This window comes from Melopsittacus undulatus, chromosome 1 (genome assembly GCF_012275295.1).
Source record: "Melopsittacus undulatus isolate bMelUnd1 chromosome 1, bMelUnd1.mat.Z, whole genome shotgun sequence".
Lineage (NCBI taxonomy): Eukaryota > Metazoa > Chordata > Aves > Psittaciformes > Psittaculidae > Melopsittacus > Melopsittacus undulatus.
Genome location: NC_047527.1, coordinates 72,063,893 through 72,081,465, shown reverse-complemented (window position 1 = coordinate 72,081,465; position 17,573 = coordinate 72,063,893). Strand labels below are relative to the sequence as shown.

The 17,573-nt window shown below is 38.6% G+C and overlaps 1 protein-coding gene across 1 annotated transcript in view; it reads right to left on the bottom strand.

The window, feature by feature from the left end:
* Positions 1 to 1,582: 1,582 nt before the first annotated feature.
* SRD5A1 (steroid 5 alpha-reductase 1) overlaps positions 1,583 to 17,573 on the bottom strand; it is a 19,007-nt gene continuing 3,016 nt past the window's right edge. The window contains exons 2-5 of the mRNA XM_034074324.1: positions 17,263 to 17,429; positions 9,623 to 9,724; positions 7,833 to 7,983; positions 1,583 to 4,977 (exon numbers count right to left, since the gene is read on the bottom strand). Coding sequence (XP_033930215.1) covers positions 4,911 to 4,977; positions 7,833 to 7,983; positions 9,623 to 9,724; positions 17,263 to 17,429 — 487 coding nt within the window. The 3' untranslated portion in view covers positions 1,583 to 4,910. The remainder of the gene's footprint in view (positions 4,978 to 7,832; positions 7,984 to 9,622; positions 9,725 to 17,262; positions 17,430 to 17,573) is intronic.

Here is a 17,573-nt window from a genome sequence, read left to right as displayed (position 1 = left end):
GCTGGAGGGGCGGAGGTATTGAAAATCAAAAGTTGAGCCTGAGAGGAAGGGAGGGATGGTGGGAAAGTGTTTAAAGATTTGGTTTTATTCATCATTATCCTGCTTTGATTGATAATACATTAATTTCCCAAATCAAGTATGATTTACCCATGGCAGTAATTGGTGTTGCTGTCCTTATCTCAACCCACAAGCCTTTTGTTGTATTTTCTCTCCCCATCCCAGTTGAGAGGGGCAGTGATAGAGCAGCTCTGGTGTGCACCTGCTGTCCAGCCAGGGTCAACTTACCAGAAGGCAAAATAGGTACTTCTAACCACAACTTAAAAAAAAAAAACAGCAAATCACCAAAGTAAGGAGTTGCAGCAGCTACTTTACAAAGGGAAGAGAAACTGGAGGAAATTTTTCCACCAGCAATAGCTACCTGGTGTTCTCATTAGAACACCAGACCTCGCTGAGCAAAGGAAGTAACAAACTGAGAACTGACTCACAGATCACAGGTATGCCAAGATTTGAATGGAACTTGACTTTTTTATATGTAGTTTTACTAGAAAGCGGACTCAAAAAAAAAAAAAAAAAAGAACAGTTCATGGATATGATCACACAGCTCTTTCTTTACTGTTTCTTCCTTTCAAATAGTGCAACAGAAGTGGGGCCCCCCCTCTCAGAGCAGCAGGTACACATGGCTTCATTAGTGCTCCCTCATCAGATCCAGCCACCTGTGTCCTCTCAGAAAACAGACAGGTAGAGCAGGGACAAACATCATCATTGCGAGGCTCTTGCTAGCACATTGGTAATCTCCAGAAAGACATTATACCAAATGTTTTACCAATTGTGATACACAATTTTTCATCTCCATGAACAAATTACCTATTGCTTCCACCATCCACTTGTACAAAACAAGAGGTAAGGTATTGGTTTTGCTTCCAAAGCAAACATGGTAAAAGAGGCATGGGATGTGCAAAACACATTTTATTTAGAAGCTCAATAACAAGTTGCATTTGTGCAACTCTCACAAATGCAAACCTTGTTTTACCCTCATCCCTTCAGTTGTGTTGTAATAGGAATTTCCACCATGTCACATCTGGTTTTGTGTGGGCACATACTGCATCACTGCAAAAGTGGTGCAATTGTACCCACAGGTCTGTTTTCCTCACAAAACTGACTGACATAGGTATGAAAGACTGCCCAACAAGCACAACTTATTGGCAAAACTTAACAGCATAGAACAAGCTAAGACATTGTACTAAATTAACAAGCAAGTGTTTGCTAGAGGTGTTTTTTCTCCCCAAACAGGTTGTAAAATTTGTGTTAGGCACTCAGTACCTCTTGCCTGCTTTGCCTATTTTAATTCCTCAAAAAGGCATCAAGCTAGCTGAATCACACTAAAAACAGTTGAAACAGCAGGCACTACAGCTGTCCCAAATTAAAAGTTCACCATGACCTATCAACAGAAGAGAAACCCAAGCAAGTAACCTCTGCTTCTGTTAATTCTGCTCTAATTGCAAGTGTAGAGAATCTCAGCTACGTACTTGTTTTTTTTTCATAATTCAGAATGTATCACTAGACAAAAAGAAAAAAAAAAAACCCCAAACTTGTGACTTTTAATGATTTATTTTTTTGAGTACATCTTGTCAAGTTCCCATATCCATCTATGTTATTCTAATACAACCTTACTATTGCAGTCCTCAAGACCTCATTTGAGATAATGAAATCAATGGTACAAAAGCCTTGGTCAACCTTCACAAGTTGCAGCAAGGATTACTAGCAGGAAAAAAAGTACTCAAGCAAGACCCTGCAAACCATTACTTTATTAGTAGAGGATTTCGGGGAAAGATAGAAATGTCTCTGTTAAAAATTGCAACAGATATTATGCCCAGTAGCAAGCATACATGCTTTCTCCTTCTGGAACAGGCAGAACAATTCACTTTCACACTACATATTTTCAGGAAAATATTTTTCAGTATCAGATATTTTCAAACAGAGAAAATCTGTAAGGTGCTGAAAGGGGAAGGGAGCATGAGTGAAGTGTTGATAAATAAACAGGATATTGTTTAAACAAAAGGCAGTTCTAGCATTTGACCAAGTTGACTGTATGCTTTTCTCCAATGTACCTTGGTCTTGAAATGCAAGAATGTTAGAATCATTTAGGTTAGAAAAGACCCGTAAGATCGTCAGGTTCAACCATTAACCTAGCACAGCCAAGTGCATCACTAAATCATATCTCTAAATGTGACACCTACATGCGTCTTTTTAAATACCTTCAGGGACGGTGATTCCACCTGGGTGCTTCCGTAGGCGGCCTGTTCCAGTTCCTAACAACCCTGTTGGTGAAGAAATTTTTCCTCCTATCCAATCTAACCTCCTGTTGTTTGAGAGAAGAGACTGACACCCACCATGCACCATCCTCCTTTTAGGCAGTTGTAAAGAGTGGTAAGGTTTCCCCTTAGCATCCTTTTCTCCAGGCTAAAAGAAGAACCCAGTTCCCTCAGCTGTTCCTCTAATGAACTGCCTCAAATTCTGCATTTTACTCAAGGAAGGTTCCACCAGTATAACGAGAATATAAAATATAAACACACAAAGAACAAAACTGTCTTTATTTTTTAAATAGCCAATTAACCCAAATTTCTAAACACACTGATATTAACACCCCTTAGACCTTAGCTTTTCTTTTTCATAAAAAGAGAAAGGACACAGATCAGCTGTCAAGCATCATATCCCCATCCTGCTATAGGTTAACCATAAATTAACATTATGTCAGCAAATTAGATGAATTTTTAGTCAAGATATTTAGCAGCACAGCACCACAGCAAAACTGAGGCATCAGTACAAATTTTCTATTAACTATGATAAAAACTACCACTTACAGAGAGCCACAGCTCTTAAATATGAGGATACATACTTAACACTAAGCAGTTTCTCACTGTTTACTATTAAAATAATATCTGCCTTTTAATAAAGGCCAAAAAATAAAAATGAGGCGGTAGATTAGAAACTAAAGTGCTGCAGCCAGATTTTTGTTTTTACTGGTTGCTTGTCCCATTAGCGATTTTTTTTAATGACAAATATCCCTAAAGATATATTAATTTACCACAAACTATGCAAGTATTTAAACTATGCAAGAGTAAACAGTGCTCTTTGAATCCTATATTCTTCCCCTAAACCAGATTTTGATAGCTGGATGATTCAGATACCAAGATTTAGAAAAACTGCCACAGGGATGTGATATGGTTTAGAAATATCTTAATAGCTAAGACTAAATTTCTAAAAGTCTCTTCAGAATATGATTTAAGTGATCCTACTGAACTTCTTTTGTCCACTAACTCCACTTTAGTACTTCTAATATACTGAAGAATAAGTCATCCTCCTCACCCTCCTCTCCCTAGGGTACTTCATGTTCATCAGAACAGCTAGGATCAAATATCAAATTATAGTGTGATAACAAATACAAGGGAAGCCTCAAACTTCCTGTAAAACACTAAGGAAATATATAAACACTAAAGAAATTATTAAGCAACCTGAAAATTGAGTAATGACACTAGTATTAAATGAATAGATAATACTACATGCTCTTGGAACTGGACATTTTGGATATTATTTGGGATTATTTGAATAGTATTTGGAGAGCAAGATTGGTCATCCCTGTCAATGCTACGAGGAGCAACTGGCAGTCCAAGGGCTTAACTCTAGATAAGTTATCACTACAGGACTGCCAGTTTCCCTCCCACCCTTCCTTTGACTATTTCAGTCTATAACAATAGACTTTTTTGCTACACAACTGAATAAATCCTTAATGACAGCCAGGACTTCAGTGTAGCAAGTACTGGTTTTGGTTTGTGGTTTTAGTTTTTCTAAGTTTCCTGTAGAATTTCTTAGAATTTTCTTTTTCAGCAATTCTGAAAAATTCTTTAGCATCACAAGTATGCTAAGGATGCAGATATGCCTTAAACTTGAAAGTCAGGATACCTGGGATTCAATCATGTTTCTGAAACCCTTCTGGAGTCCTTCAGGAGAAAAATGTAGGTGTATGAGAACTGACATTAGTAAAACAAGCAGCACTAGAAGACTCCAGATTTTTTAAATATAAAATCATATGGTGTTATCAACAGGAGCAGGAAGACACTTGATTTTTTTTAAAACAGCATAGTAAGGAGTTCTTGTAAAAATCCAAGGTTTTTTATAAAGTAAGTTAGAAAACATTACACAATTGTTCGCAGTGCTGTACTGGCCTAAGTATCCCAAAATACATAATGTCTTCCAAAAAACAGTCTGGAGTGAGAAAACAGATTAATATTGAGATAGTTATCAAATTGCGAGGTAGATGAAAATCTATTATTTGGGAAAGGTAGCAAGAAACTGTTTATATAAATGGTGTTAAGTCTTACCTATGCAGAGGAGGAAGAACACTGTCCTTCACCTAACAGCAACTGTATTCATCTAATGTCCTTGGTCTGCATCAGCAGCTCTCCTGGAGACGCATGTTGGTGGAATAAAGGATAGGAAAGTAGAGGGAGAAAACTGACCCCATTTGTGTATGCTGGCAAGTAAAACACCATCCAGACTGCAGTGAGGGTGACTGGACTAACAGCATAATGCTCAGAACAGTGGCTATATTGAGTGGAAACAGCAGAAGCCTGCATAGAAAGAAAAGGAAGCACCGGAAGTCCCATACAGTATTTTCCGTAATGCGAACTCAGACACATTGCCCAACGTATTTATGATGGTGCACAACTGCTGAAAGTGTTTCCATTCCTATTCACCACCTCCATCAGATTCCAGGTTTTCATGAAAAGGAAAAGCAGTAGCTAAGTAGTACTGATGCAAGGCCTTTTCACAGTGATGATCAGAGTACCACCTGTAAAGTATTAGCTGTCACAGAAAGCATCCATTTCACAAACCAATGTTAAAAGGACAGCTCAGTACACAAATGGGATCACAATTTTTCTGTTCTTCGGGTAATCTTCAAATTTCTCAAGGTACCATCTGAAAAGGAAAGATGGGAATCTCATGAATACTGAATCTTCAAAATGCTGTCAAAAAAATTATGTAATTTTACAATGTGTTTAATTTAATCCATATATTCTAAAACTACAAACAAACAAAAGGAGCTGTTAGAAAAGTGCTTTCCCATCCTCATCCTATGACATCTATATGGAAAAAAAGTTACTGCTCCCAGCAATGGGAAATCCAATCAATTGATGTGAGAGCAGCCAGGGAAGGAAGGAATAGCTTGCTGGTGCAAAATATGTTGTTGGGCATCCTGAATATTTGCATTTTAGAAGTAGAGAGAAAGAAGAATCCAAAGGGATATCATGTCAAATTGTACGACTTCATGTGGAAGCAAGGAATACTTCATATAATGGAATGACAGTCCTCTTGTGGATCATCATCAGCTCCAGTCAGGATATGGATAATCAAACTGGAATGTGACAAACATTACACTACACTACTGCTAATCCCCCTCAAATAGCATCATTTTCAAATCTAGACCTTATAACACAAACACATTTTCAAGTATTTATTCTTCTGCTTCTCTAAGATTACAAAAGAAAAAAAAATAACTTCATCTGGGCTCCTCAAAGGTGCAGGAACTCATTATCAATAGCTAACTGCAAGATCAAAGCTGAAGTAAGCAGCATGCAATGCATGATAAGCTGCAGCTGTGGAATACCAGCATTATGCTATCTATCCTTTTCATTAAGTTTTTCAAACTAAACGGATTACATCAAAATATTTCCTGACTTACATGGATTCGCTCTTTTTAGTAGTTTATTCTTTTTTTTTTTCTTTCTATACCCCTCTTCCATTTATGCAATTTTTCCCTTCAGCACCAAATTACTTCCTGTAACAACATTTACCTTTTCATAATGCTCTGTATGTCAAGAGCTCTGAAAGAGTTCTGTCAAGGCATAAGATAGAATATAATATACAATGAGAGGCTGAGGAACCTGGCATTGCTTTGTCTGCTGAGGAAGAGACTAAGAGTCACCATTATTGCTGCCTAGAGGTATTGGTAGGGGAGTTAAAGACAATGAAGCAAAACTAAGAACAAAATGCAAACTTGGCAGCTGGAGTGCAATGGCCCCATGCAGAAGTACAGGCCAGAGACTGACTGGCTAGACAGCAGCTCTGCATGAAGGCTACGGGCATCCTGGTGTACAAGTTGAACATGAGCCAGTATGGATTCCTGCAATGATGAAGGCTAACTGCATATTGTCCTGCTTCAACAAGTATAGAGCCACCAAGTGCTTATTCTCCACTATTCAGCAGTTAAGAGCCTGCATCTGCATCACTGCCTCCAGTTTTTGCTTCCTGTGCTACAGAGATGTCCAGAAACTCGATAAGAATCCAGCAGATAGCTACTAAGATGACTACATGGCTGGAACACATAAAAGGACAGGTTTGGGGAACTAGGCTTGTTCAGCCTGGAAATGAAGTTAGGAGGTAATTGCAGTCTTCTGCTACCTACCACCATATTAGAGAGAAGGCACAGCCATATCCTCCCTTTTAGGCACACAGCAAGTAGACAAGTGGCAGGGGATAAAAGTTGCAGCATGGCAAATTCCAAGTAGATGCAAAGAAGAAACCCTTTTCCCAATGAGAATTGAGAAAATCCTGTTCCAGTGTTTTGCCACAGATTGGCTTAAGCCTCCATTCTTGGAGATTCAGAACTCAACTGGACAAGTCCCTAGGCAACTATGTATAGCCTTGCAGTTTGCCCTGGTTGGAGCAGGTTATGCCAGATGACTGGGCAAACTTTGGATGCTCCTCCCACCTAAGGTACTCTTTGACTCCAGAGAAATTGCAGGTAGTAAAACAAGGAGAGATGGTCACAGAAGACAGGCTTGGAAGGTGCAGGTTGCTTGTTCACTGGGAAGATAATACAGATCTGGAACACCCTACATACAAACTGCGGGTGAACATCTGTTTCTGGAGTTTTTCAAAACCCCACTAGACATAGCCATGGCTGCCCTGACAGACTGTTAGCAGTGTTTTGTTGGTTTGGTTTGTTTTTGGTTTTTTTTTTTTTCCCCAACCTATTTCCTTCATAAATTCATGTTTATTTCCTCTCATGCCACTGTGTTTCAGCATAAGAACCAAAGAAGGAAGCTGAAAATAACCAAAACAAAATTAAGGTGTTCAAATTCCTTTAAAAATGCTGTTCCTTAAAAGGAGTCATAGCATAGCATCATTTAGGTTGGGAAGACCTTTAATATCATTGAGTCCAACCATTTTAACCCAGCACTGCCAAGTTCACCACTAAACCATGTTCCTAAGCACCACTCCTTTCAAGAAACAAGTCTTCTCAAACTACGATCCTTCTGTTAACAGGAAAGTCACATTAGCAGTCAAGATTGTTTAGTTACAAAGCAGAAACTTTATTAAATATCACCAGAAATGTCTTCATATTGTCAATACAGTTGATTATAGACAATATGATACAGACTTGACTACAAAATGTGCCTGAGACAGAAGACATTAGAGTGATTTTCAAGATTTTAATACCATAGCAATAAATTTGAATTGCAAGGGAAAGTATAGCAGATTAGCATTTAAGACAATTTTACCCAAACTCATCTATAACCTTTACAGATCCAGGATGAACTGTGTTCCTTTAAGCATTATTTTAACCACCTCATTGTGCTTATGCTCAGTACTATCCTGTTGAAATTCAGCAGCACTTAATACTACTCAGTGTTCTCTATTGTACTCTCCACCGCAGTAGCAGTCTTTCACAAGACTTGCTCTGCAACATCCCTCTGGAATGAGGTGTTAATTTGTGAAATGGAAATGAAGAGTGGCATAGAGTCAAGAAATTATAAACCCCAAACACTTACTGGTGGTGTTGTTTTGCCCTTGAACCCAAGATGAAAAGAGTGCACAATGCAAATGCAAGGCTTTCAATGGTGCAGCAGGCAAGGGCGAACCCAAACCATTCCAGGATCTCTCCAAAAAAGTTGGCTCCACTGACATACTCAAACATTCCTCCTGAAAGCAGGACAGTGTTAGTTTAAAACTCTTATTAAGGTTTTAGAGCTATAACAGGAGCTCAAGGAGAGCTCAATAAGAGCTATATCACCAGTGTCTCTATATAATTTTTAAAGGCAGTGGATTTCATTTCAACCTGCTCAATGAAGGATCACTTCAGATCTTATCCCTAGACAGACCTTCTCCAGTTCTATTTTTCATCTTTAAATCATGAAAGAAAGGCAGATTTATCAATATCAGAAGTGAGTTCATGTCTTTCTAAATAACTACTTTAAAATTATATCAAACTAGTTTTTTGATCACAAACTAAACCTTTTTTATAATAGGTAAAAGCAGAAAATATGCTCCCCTTTAAGAATTCCCAAAAATACCTATAGGGTTAGTTAGCATACAATGTTTAATTTCTTTAAGTAGTTCAGAAATAAGTTAATTATGAACATTATTATGAATTAAAGTTCCAAATTTATCCTCTAGCTTAAAATGTGTTGCAGTAGACCATCCCCTGTCTGGTCTACTGCTTCAGCCCCAGCACTCAGTAAAAGTAGTAATTACCAGTCTGCATTATATGTGTTTTATAGCAAATTACACATAAACAATCAGCACTCACCTGCTGGGAATTTTATAAAAGAAGAACTTTCACCCTAGTTCCAAAGTTCATGTACAAATTGATAAACATTTCAGTATGGGGTTTACCAGTGGGATTAAACAAACAAGTATTTGCCAAGTGTAATAAATGACATGTTTTGACCTTGCTTTAATTATAATTCCTTAGCCTCTGACAAAAGAGAAGCAGAATTCTAGGACTTGAACTGGATAAGCAATATCAAAAAGACCAACTTGTCCTGATTGTACATCAAATAACATGTTATTTCCTTCAGAACTTTTTTTGTACACTGAGTGTAATACACTATACTTATTTTCACATGGGCACTTGGATTTACTTCTATTTATAAGCTGCCTTGGTGAAAAATAACAATCTATTTGGGGGTTGGAACTCGATGATCTTAGGGTCCTTTCCAACCCTAACTATTCTATGATTGTATTGCCATATATATATATATATATATATATATATATATATAGTTATTCCAGTTTTAGTTTTAAAAGTCTCATTAAAAACCAAAAGAGTGACAACTTAAGGGAAACACTTAGAAATATCAGAATTCAGAGGTAACCACTGTTTTTTTTCTCACACTGAGTGTAATATACATTGTAATATACCTGGAGGAGTCTAATGTTTCCAAAAGTGTCAATAAACGTTAACACTTAACTAGATTCCATAAAAAGTCCTTTCATAGCCTTCATTTTCCCCACAAAGAACAGAATTTATAATGCCCAATTTCCTCTGGACGTTTGTCCCCTTTTCTCTGTGTCTCCCTTATCACAGGAGTCATTGCTTTCCGATTACCTAAGACCTTATCTAAGGTCTTCTTTCTCCATCCACCTACTCATTCTTATGAAAGGTAGGAGAAGAACCCAACTCCCTCTTCTTCATTCCCTCCCATCATGTGTTACACATCAGTAAGATTCTCTTGAGCCTTCAATCATCCAGGCTGAACAAACAGTCCCAGCTCTCTCCACCTCTCCTCATATGGGGGACGTTTCTTTTGCTATATAGATTTCTAACACATTTACTCACCTCTTGGTATCTTGTAGCCAGTTTCCCCTGGTTTTCTCAAATTTCTGAGAATATGATCAGAATGAATATTGACTGCCATGCCAATCAACCACCCCATAAAACCTGAAGATAAATATTTAAAGTACTATTGTTAATACACTTGAGCCGAAGTATGTTCAGAAAAGAAACTACAGTCATATATCATTTATTAGGCATATAATCTCAAAGAAGTAATAATGTAAGCAGTATAAGCAATTCTGTTGATATCCTACACAATCCCACTCCCACACTGAGCTCCTCAGCAGACCTCACAGTGATCAACAGGTCTCTACAAAGGAATAGCATTGTAAGTATAAAGTTTATTCTTATATAAATGTATGCATGTGTACATATACACAGATGTAATATTTCACTGACTTCCATACAGAAAAATACATTAAAATTTCAAACACTGAAAGTAACAGCCATTCTTATTCCTGCCAGAGGGATACATAACCCCATTGTCCCACTTTTCCTCTTTTTTTTTTTTTACTGACATCACACCAGAGTTTCCACAGCAGGCTTCTGTGCAATAAGAGAGATAATGAAACTGTGAAAGAATTCAGGCACCATTCACTCACGTCATTCAATAAAATGTGTTAACCATGTATACCAGGCTTTCACAGAAACCAAGATTATTGTTGCATTCTGCACCCTTACGTTTTGTTGCCATAATTGCATGGGATAAATCAAAAGGAATTTAGGATTGAAATTTGGTATTTTCACCCTTCCATTTTCAGTCTTTGGCTACGTTACCTATGTTATCGTCCTTTGAAGGCAGCATTCCTTGTTACTAGGAACAGACAGGATTCAGGCTTTGAGGGTAGATCCATTGTATTGCTTTGAATCTACCTCCAAAGTTATTGATTTTTATTGTCAAGAATATGCCAGTGATGTGCTTCTAAGACAAAGTCCCTTACATACCAGACTAAGACAGCTTTACCTTTTTGCACCCATAATGCAAGTCTTTCAGATGGTTATCTTTCAATACAGAGTAACCCACCATCTCAGCAAGGACACTTAAGTGGATATCAGGATGTAAAGGGCCATGTTGCAAGACCAGCAGGTTGTCAGAGCATACTTTACCAAGCTTTAAGCTACATTTCAAAGTGAAGCTACAGATATAAGTGAACCTTGCCTCTCAAGCATGTTCAACGGGCAGCTTGTTCTCACACTCCCCTGTGGGATACATTTACCTAAAGCATCGAGCTGTCTGCTTTCACAGGGATTAGGAGGAAATGACTACTCTGCAGAGAAACGAAGGTTTCTGCATGAAAGCTCTTTCCATATTTACCTATATAAAGAAAGTTGCTTGATTAGCTTGGTACAATCTGCTTATGTTACAAAACTAATTGCAGAATTCAGTCATGTGGACAAGAGTGTTTCTTAACCTCTTGCTCATACAGCACAGTGCAGTAAGTTTCCATTAGCAATCAAGGTGTGTAGCTGCTGTATGTGAAGTCTTTTGCAGTGAAATTTTACTGTAATCCTTTCAACTATATATTCAATGTAATGACATCATCATGAGATAAAATTAGAGATGAATTAGATCAACATGATGAGGAATTTACAGCCCGATTCATATAACAACAACATTCAAAAACACAGGATGGATATTTCAAATGCTGTTGAATTCCACTTTTAGGAAAAGATAGGTTTAACTTTTTTCCTTCAGAACGGATCTCTGTCCCAACAGAGAATATTGACTCCCCAGTGCATCCAGCAACAAAAATATTTTGCTTCTCTCAGCATTACTATTTAGGTATTAATTTGCTAATTGCCAGAGGAGATTGAGACTACCTTGGAAAACAAAGGATGTTATTTATACAACTAAAGAAGCAAGTCATTGTCTCTATCCATACATTTCTACTCTGAAATGCCACCATAATTTGAGAACATTATCTGCGTATTTGGTCTTCATATCTGTTTGCAAACTACTATAAGAAGTTTTCAGATACGCAAAAAGACTGGAGCTTGTTTGAAGAGTGTCCATTTACTACATAATATTAGTTTGATTTTGTGCATTTTTAAACCTCCTAGTTGAAAACTACCACATCAAAAGGAAACCAAATCTTTCTTCATGGAAAGCAAGCCAATGAAGGTAGGCTACTTTAACAGCACCCCTCTTTGATTTGAAGAACTACTTTCCCCCTGCTGAAATACTGCACGTAACTGTGTTTCCTGCACCTGTACTCAATGGACAGAGAATAAAATTGTGGAAAGCCAGAAGTGGCAGCAGCAGTGGGAGTCTCCCAATATTCTCCACAGATCACCACTGACTGAATATGACTTCATTTCAATCATCACCCCAACAACAGATGAAATCAGATAAGCTCAGCAGTGATGAAATCAGAACTGACGTCAGTAGGCAACAATCCAACACCATTCTCCTGCCCTGAAGGACTGTTAGGGTAGATGAAACCCAACATCATGGACTGAATGAACTCAACAAACTTTATAGGGATTGTTCATTGACTAAATACTGACATTTGTGTGAATATATAGAGATTATATATATACATACATATATATATATATATATATATGCAGAGAGAGAGAGAGAGAGAGAGAGAGAGAGAGAGAGATTGAGAGAGAAAAAGAGATGGTATACTGGAAAGCGTGGGACCTGAGCATGGTGTAAATAGTATAGAATAAAGGGTGGATACTGTCCTGGATTCAGCTGCAACAGTTGTTTTTTTTTCCTAGTAGCTAGTACAATGCTGTGTACCAGCTTTTCTGACCTACTAGAGTTCAGCTGAGAAGGATCTGGGAGTACATCTGGAGTTCTGTGTCCAGTTCTGGGCTCCTGTGTACAAGACAGACAAGGAGCTACTGGAGAAGGTCCAAAGGAAGGCCACACAGATGATCAAGGTCTGGAGCATTTCTCATGAGGAGGGACTGTAGGAGCTGGGCCTGTTTAGTCTACAGAAGACCAAGAGGGGATCTCGTTAATGAATGTAAATATCTCAAAGGTGGGTGCCAGGAGGTTGGTGCCAGACTCTTTTCAGTGGTGCCCAGTAACAGGACAAGGAGCAATGGCCAGAAACTAAAACACAGGAAGTTTCACCACAACGTGAGGAAGAACTTCATTACATTGAGGGTGGCAGAGTACTGGAACAGGCTACCCAGAGAGACTGTGCAATCTCCCTCTCTATAGACATTCAAAACCCACCTGGACATGTTCCTATATAGCTGCTCTGGGTGGCCCTGCCTTGGCAGGGGGACTTGACTGGATGATCTCTAGAGGTCCTTTCCAACCCTAATGATTATTTAATTCTGTGATTGGTTCACTGTCCTAGTCCTCAGATTCTCACCATGACTAAGTCCTAGGACTGCACTCTACAAAGCCAAGAGCTGGTTATGCACCATAATCTATTTGACTTGGCTTCCACCACAGGGAAATGTGGACATGTAAACAGGAAGGAAGCCACAGCATATCCCAGTAGATTATCAGAACCAGAGGATACCCCATACATAATAGTCTTCTGAGGTCATCTATTCAACTCAAGAGGCTTTTCTCCATCTGGATAAACATGGAGGTTAAGGCCTGGCTTCATATTAGGAGAACCCTTGCATAAGAACAACTAAGTGTATATTACCAAACAATGTCGTGCAACAGAAGAGCACGTATGCATTGTTGCACCAGTGCCCTCTTCACCCGTATCTATATAGAATCCCATGCAAAATGACCTACCCTTCTTCAGACTATTTCAGAGTGACAGCATGATAACTGCCATCTGGTTCACCTCCACACCGTGTTTCAGGAATATGCAGTACAAGATGATGTACAAAAAACAGCAGGAGGCCAATTTCTACAGGTGTCAGAAGTGCCTTGTAGACACTTAGGGTAAGCAAGTGCCTTATCTCATTTCTGTGACGAGTCTCTCCAAGGCGGCACAAAATCATTTGGAGCATCCAGATGCCAACAGATATTAGGAGATATACTGACTAACCCCCATCCCTCAGTCACAAGACCATATGAAGATATGGACAACACCCATGCTCTCCTCACGTCTATTCTGTATAGACAGCTGAGGTAGCACAAGTCCTTGGTTGCCTGACTGCCAGATAAAAAGCCTTACACAACAGATTAAGTGCTGATGTTCTGTCATCTGCGCCTTCCGAGTTATAGGTACTGCTCTGCTTCACAGAGCTGCTGCAAGGAAAAGTGTTTTGATGAACAGAAGGGTTAGCCATCAACATGAAAGGAAGTAATTGGAAAGGGGATTTAAAGCAGTAAAACAAGACACATTGACATGCTCCCATACTACAAAGGGCTTGATGAAGCTAAAGCAAGCAAAGGAAGAGCTTCCAACTAGAAGTGCAGACAGAGTAGGAAAGAACACAAGGGAGAAACATGCAGATGCATATATATCCCTGTTTACAGCACTCACCACTTCAGAGTATCATGGGTTCTTTTGGTAAGTTCACAGGCTTTCTACTGGCACACTTGTGTGAGGTACATGCTAAAAATTTACAAAGTTAATCCCACAAGCTCATGGTTTTATCAAGTGTTGCACTGCATTTGACGTTCATTGTTCTGAGCTAAGCCTACATGCAGTCCAGAGAAACTGAGCAAACCACATCAAAACTGTATGCTGCTTCAAAACAATTGCTGGTGTAGGGATGAGCTATTTCTTTCCCAGAATTAACTCCTAAACATCTGAAAACAGTCAATCTGTATATTAAGGCTTCAGAGAGAACACATCAGCTATTTGAAACCTCCCACCATGATGGTCAATCAGCCTCACTTCTCTAAAGTTTTGTCTTAACTGCAAATTTATCTAACTTCAGCTTCCAGCTACTGAACCTTGTTTGGCTGCTACTTGTAAACACTCTCTCATTTCTCTTCTACTCGGTAACTTCATATGGACATAAGAAATACCTCATTAACCCTCAGCAAATATGCCTTCTTGCAATTGTTATTTTATAATCTTTTACTATTTTTTTTCTGCCAGATGTTTAAGAACCAGAACATAATAATCCTGTTGTTCAGGGAGTATGCAGTGTACAACAGCACTGCTGCATTTGAGTTGAACAAAGCTACAAGCATAAACTGCAAATTCGGTGATACCTAGCTGAGATGAATACCAAATAATTATAAACATCCTCTGTGTTCCAATTATCTTGATGTGCACTACAAAATTAAAAGAAAACCCCCAAAAGCCCAAAAGATGTTCTAGTACAAGAACAAGACATCTTCGGTTTGGCTGTTTCATAGCCATGCCAAAGTAAAGATTTACTGTAATAACACTCAGAAAAGTCAGCAAGTGACATCCAAAATGGTTGCTACCATTAATAACACCATTACTAATAGTATTAATACTATTATTAATAGAACTGATAACAGCATTAATTAGTAATACTAATAATTAATAGTACCATTAATACCATTAACAGGAATGTTCACTTTCATAGTTTTCAGGATAAGTTTTTAAAGCAATATTTTGACTCAAAACAGTCATGAAAGCAACACTTTGCTTATGACTAGCATTATTGGAAATATACATAAGCATATATTCCAAACTGATACTATTTGGGGAAAAAAAAAAGAAAAACAAACCCAAAAAAACAGCAAACAAACCCTAATTCATACACAGAAGTATTCACAACAGAAGGCAGACGAATCCAGCTATTATTATTTATACATTTACATATTTTAGAAATCCTTGATACAAAAAAAAAACCCATGAAACCTGGGCAGCAGTCTTATGACCTTAAGTTTTTCAGATGTTACAGGAAGGATGAATTGTTTCATGACTCCTGACTCATGATTTAACAGCACTATATTGAGGTATCTTTTGATTAAGGTACTAAACTAGGGCACCGGAAGGAAATCTACGGTGCATCAGTCTTCAACAATTTTGATCCACTGATCTTTTAATCTTTTTTCTTTTTTTTTATCAGACCAAATTTTAACAAGACTGGAATTTCAAAAATACCAAGAGAATTTCAAGCACTTCAAGTGCCTACCACCCACTGAAGTAATTCCCTTGTGCCTCAATTTCTCCATTTTTAGAACACAAGCAGTACCACCTCCTAATCCTGGCAAAAGAATCTATTTTGACTTACATTTTGTCAATCTTATAGTCATGACAGCATTTAATACAGCAGTCTATTGTCATCCACAGTGTCCTGGGTTGAGCAGTAGCAGTCATTTTTCTCCTTCTTGGTAGCTGGTGCAGTGCTGTGTTTTAACCTTTGGGCTGGGAACGGTTGCTGATAGCAACTATGTTTTGAGTTATTGCTCAAATGTTTGGTTTGTCCAAGGCCTTTTCTGAGCTCATGCTCTGCCAGGGAGGAGGGGAGGCCAGGAGGAAGGAAAGACAGGACACCTGACCCAGGCTAGCCAAAGAGGTATTCCATACCATAGCACATATACCCAGGAGGTAACTGGGAGTTACCCGGAAGCACTGGAGCTCTGGGGGGATGGAGGAGGTATCGGTCGGTGCTCAGTCAGGCAGGGTGGGGTGAGTTATGGGTCGGTGGCTGGTGAGGTGTTGTAATCTCTTCACTTGTTATTTGCTTTATCATTGTTACTATTATTAGTGGTAGCAGTAGTGATTTGTGTTGTGCCTTAGCTATTAAACCGTTCTTATCTCAACCCGTGGGGGCTACATTCTTTGGATTCTCCTTCCTAACTCTCTGGGAGTTGGGGGAGCAAGGGGGGGAGTGAGTGACGAGCTGTGCGGACTTGGTTTAAACCACGACACACAGTAACACTGCAGTAAAGATAAAAGCTTCTTATTCTAAAAGTCTTGAGAAATCTGGGAGAAACACTGATTTGTAAAACAACAAGAGTGGTACTGGGTCAGATCAAGGACCCACACAGACCAATATTATGCCTTTGAGTGACAAGGAAAAATATTCTGGTTTATCCTCAGATCAAAAAGATCTTCCTGGTGCCACTACACATCATACCCTTTTAATCATACACATGGCTTTAAGTATAAATGCAACCTCATTTCCTGATAGGAGTGAGTGATCCACCCCTCCAAACACTTCTTGGACGACCAGTTACATTGTTCTGCAAAGTCCAATCCTATTACGGGGGGGGTAGGCTGGTGCATGTGTGTGCGTGCACACCTAAATACCCTAGCAGCGAGGACTCTGGGCATTAGAAATGGTATCTTGGTATTTAGCAGCTACCCTTACTGGATTTGTACTCCATGAATTCATTCCCCTGTGTTTGGCCACATACAAACCTTTAGTACCCACACATTGAGAAACAAGGGATTTCAGTTTAATCTACATGTTATGTGGAAAGTTTGCTTTGTTTGTTCTAAATCTGCACATTAATAGTTTCATTTCAGGCCTCATGTTCTTATATTCAAAAACAAAACAACAAAAAAACCCAACCACGTGACCCATATTTACTTTGGTGTTAAAGAATAAATATGACAGTCAGCTCAGCTAAGACTGACATTGTGGGAAGGAGTGCCAGTTCATAGTTCTAAAACAAAAAAGGTTAAAAGGCTTCCAGCTACAGCAAACAAAAGAATTAACTATGAGAAAAGTTATAAAATGGGATTGAAGACACTATAAAATTATAATGAAAAATTAAAAGCTGTGAAGACAAAGGAAAACTACACCTAATACTCTCATAACATGTTTTAACTCACCTGTAATAAAGCATGGATCTTTTAACCAGCCTGAAGGGTATTTTGCATAGTTGCTTAAGCTTCGGCCTTGCAAGTATCCATTGTAAACACAGAACAGAAGTGCCAGCGCAAAAGTGAAAAATGGTGTTGGCTTTCCTTCCCGGATCAGAAGAGGAAATATGAGTGCCCTATAACAGACAAGGAAAGAAAAACTGTTGCATTAACAAACAGAAAAGATATTTTTGATCTCCAGAACGATAATCCATAGCCCATATTATCATGCTTTTGAAATTCTCAGCAGTCTTTAATCCCAGTTCAGAAGGAGAGTTACA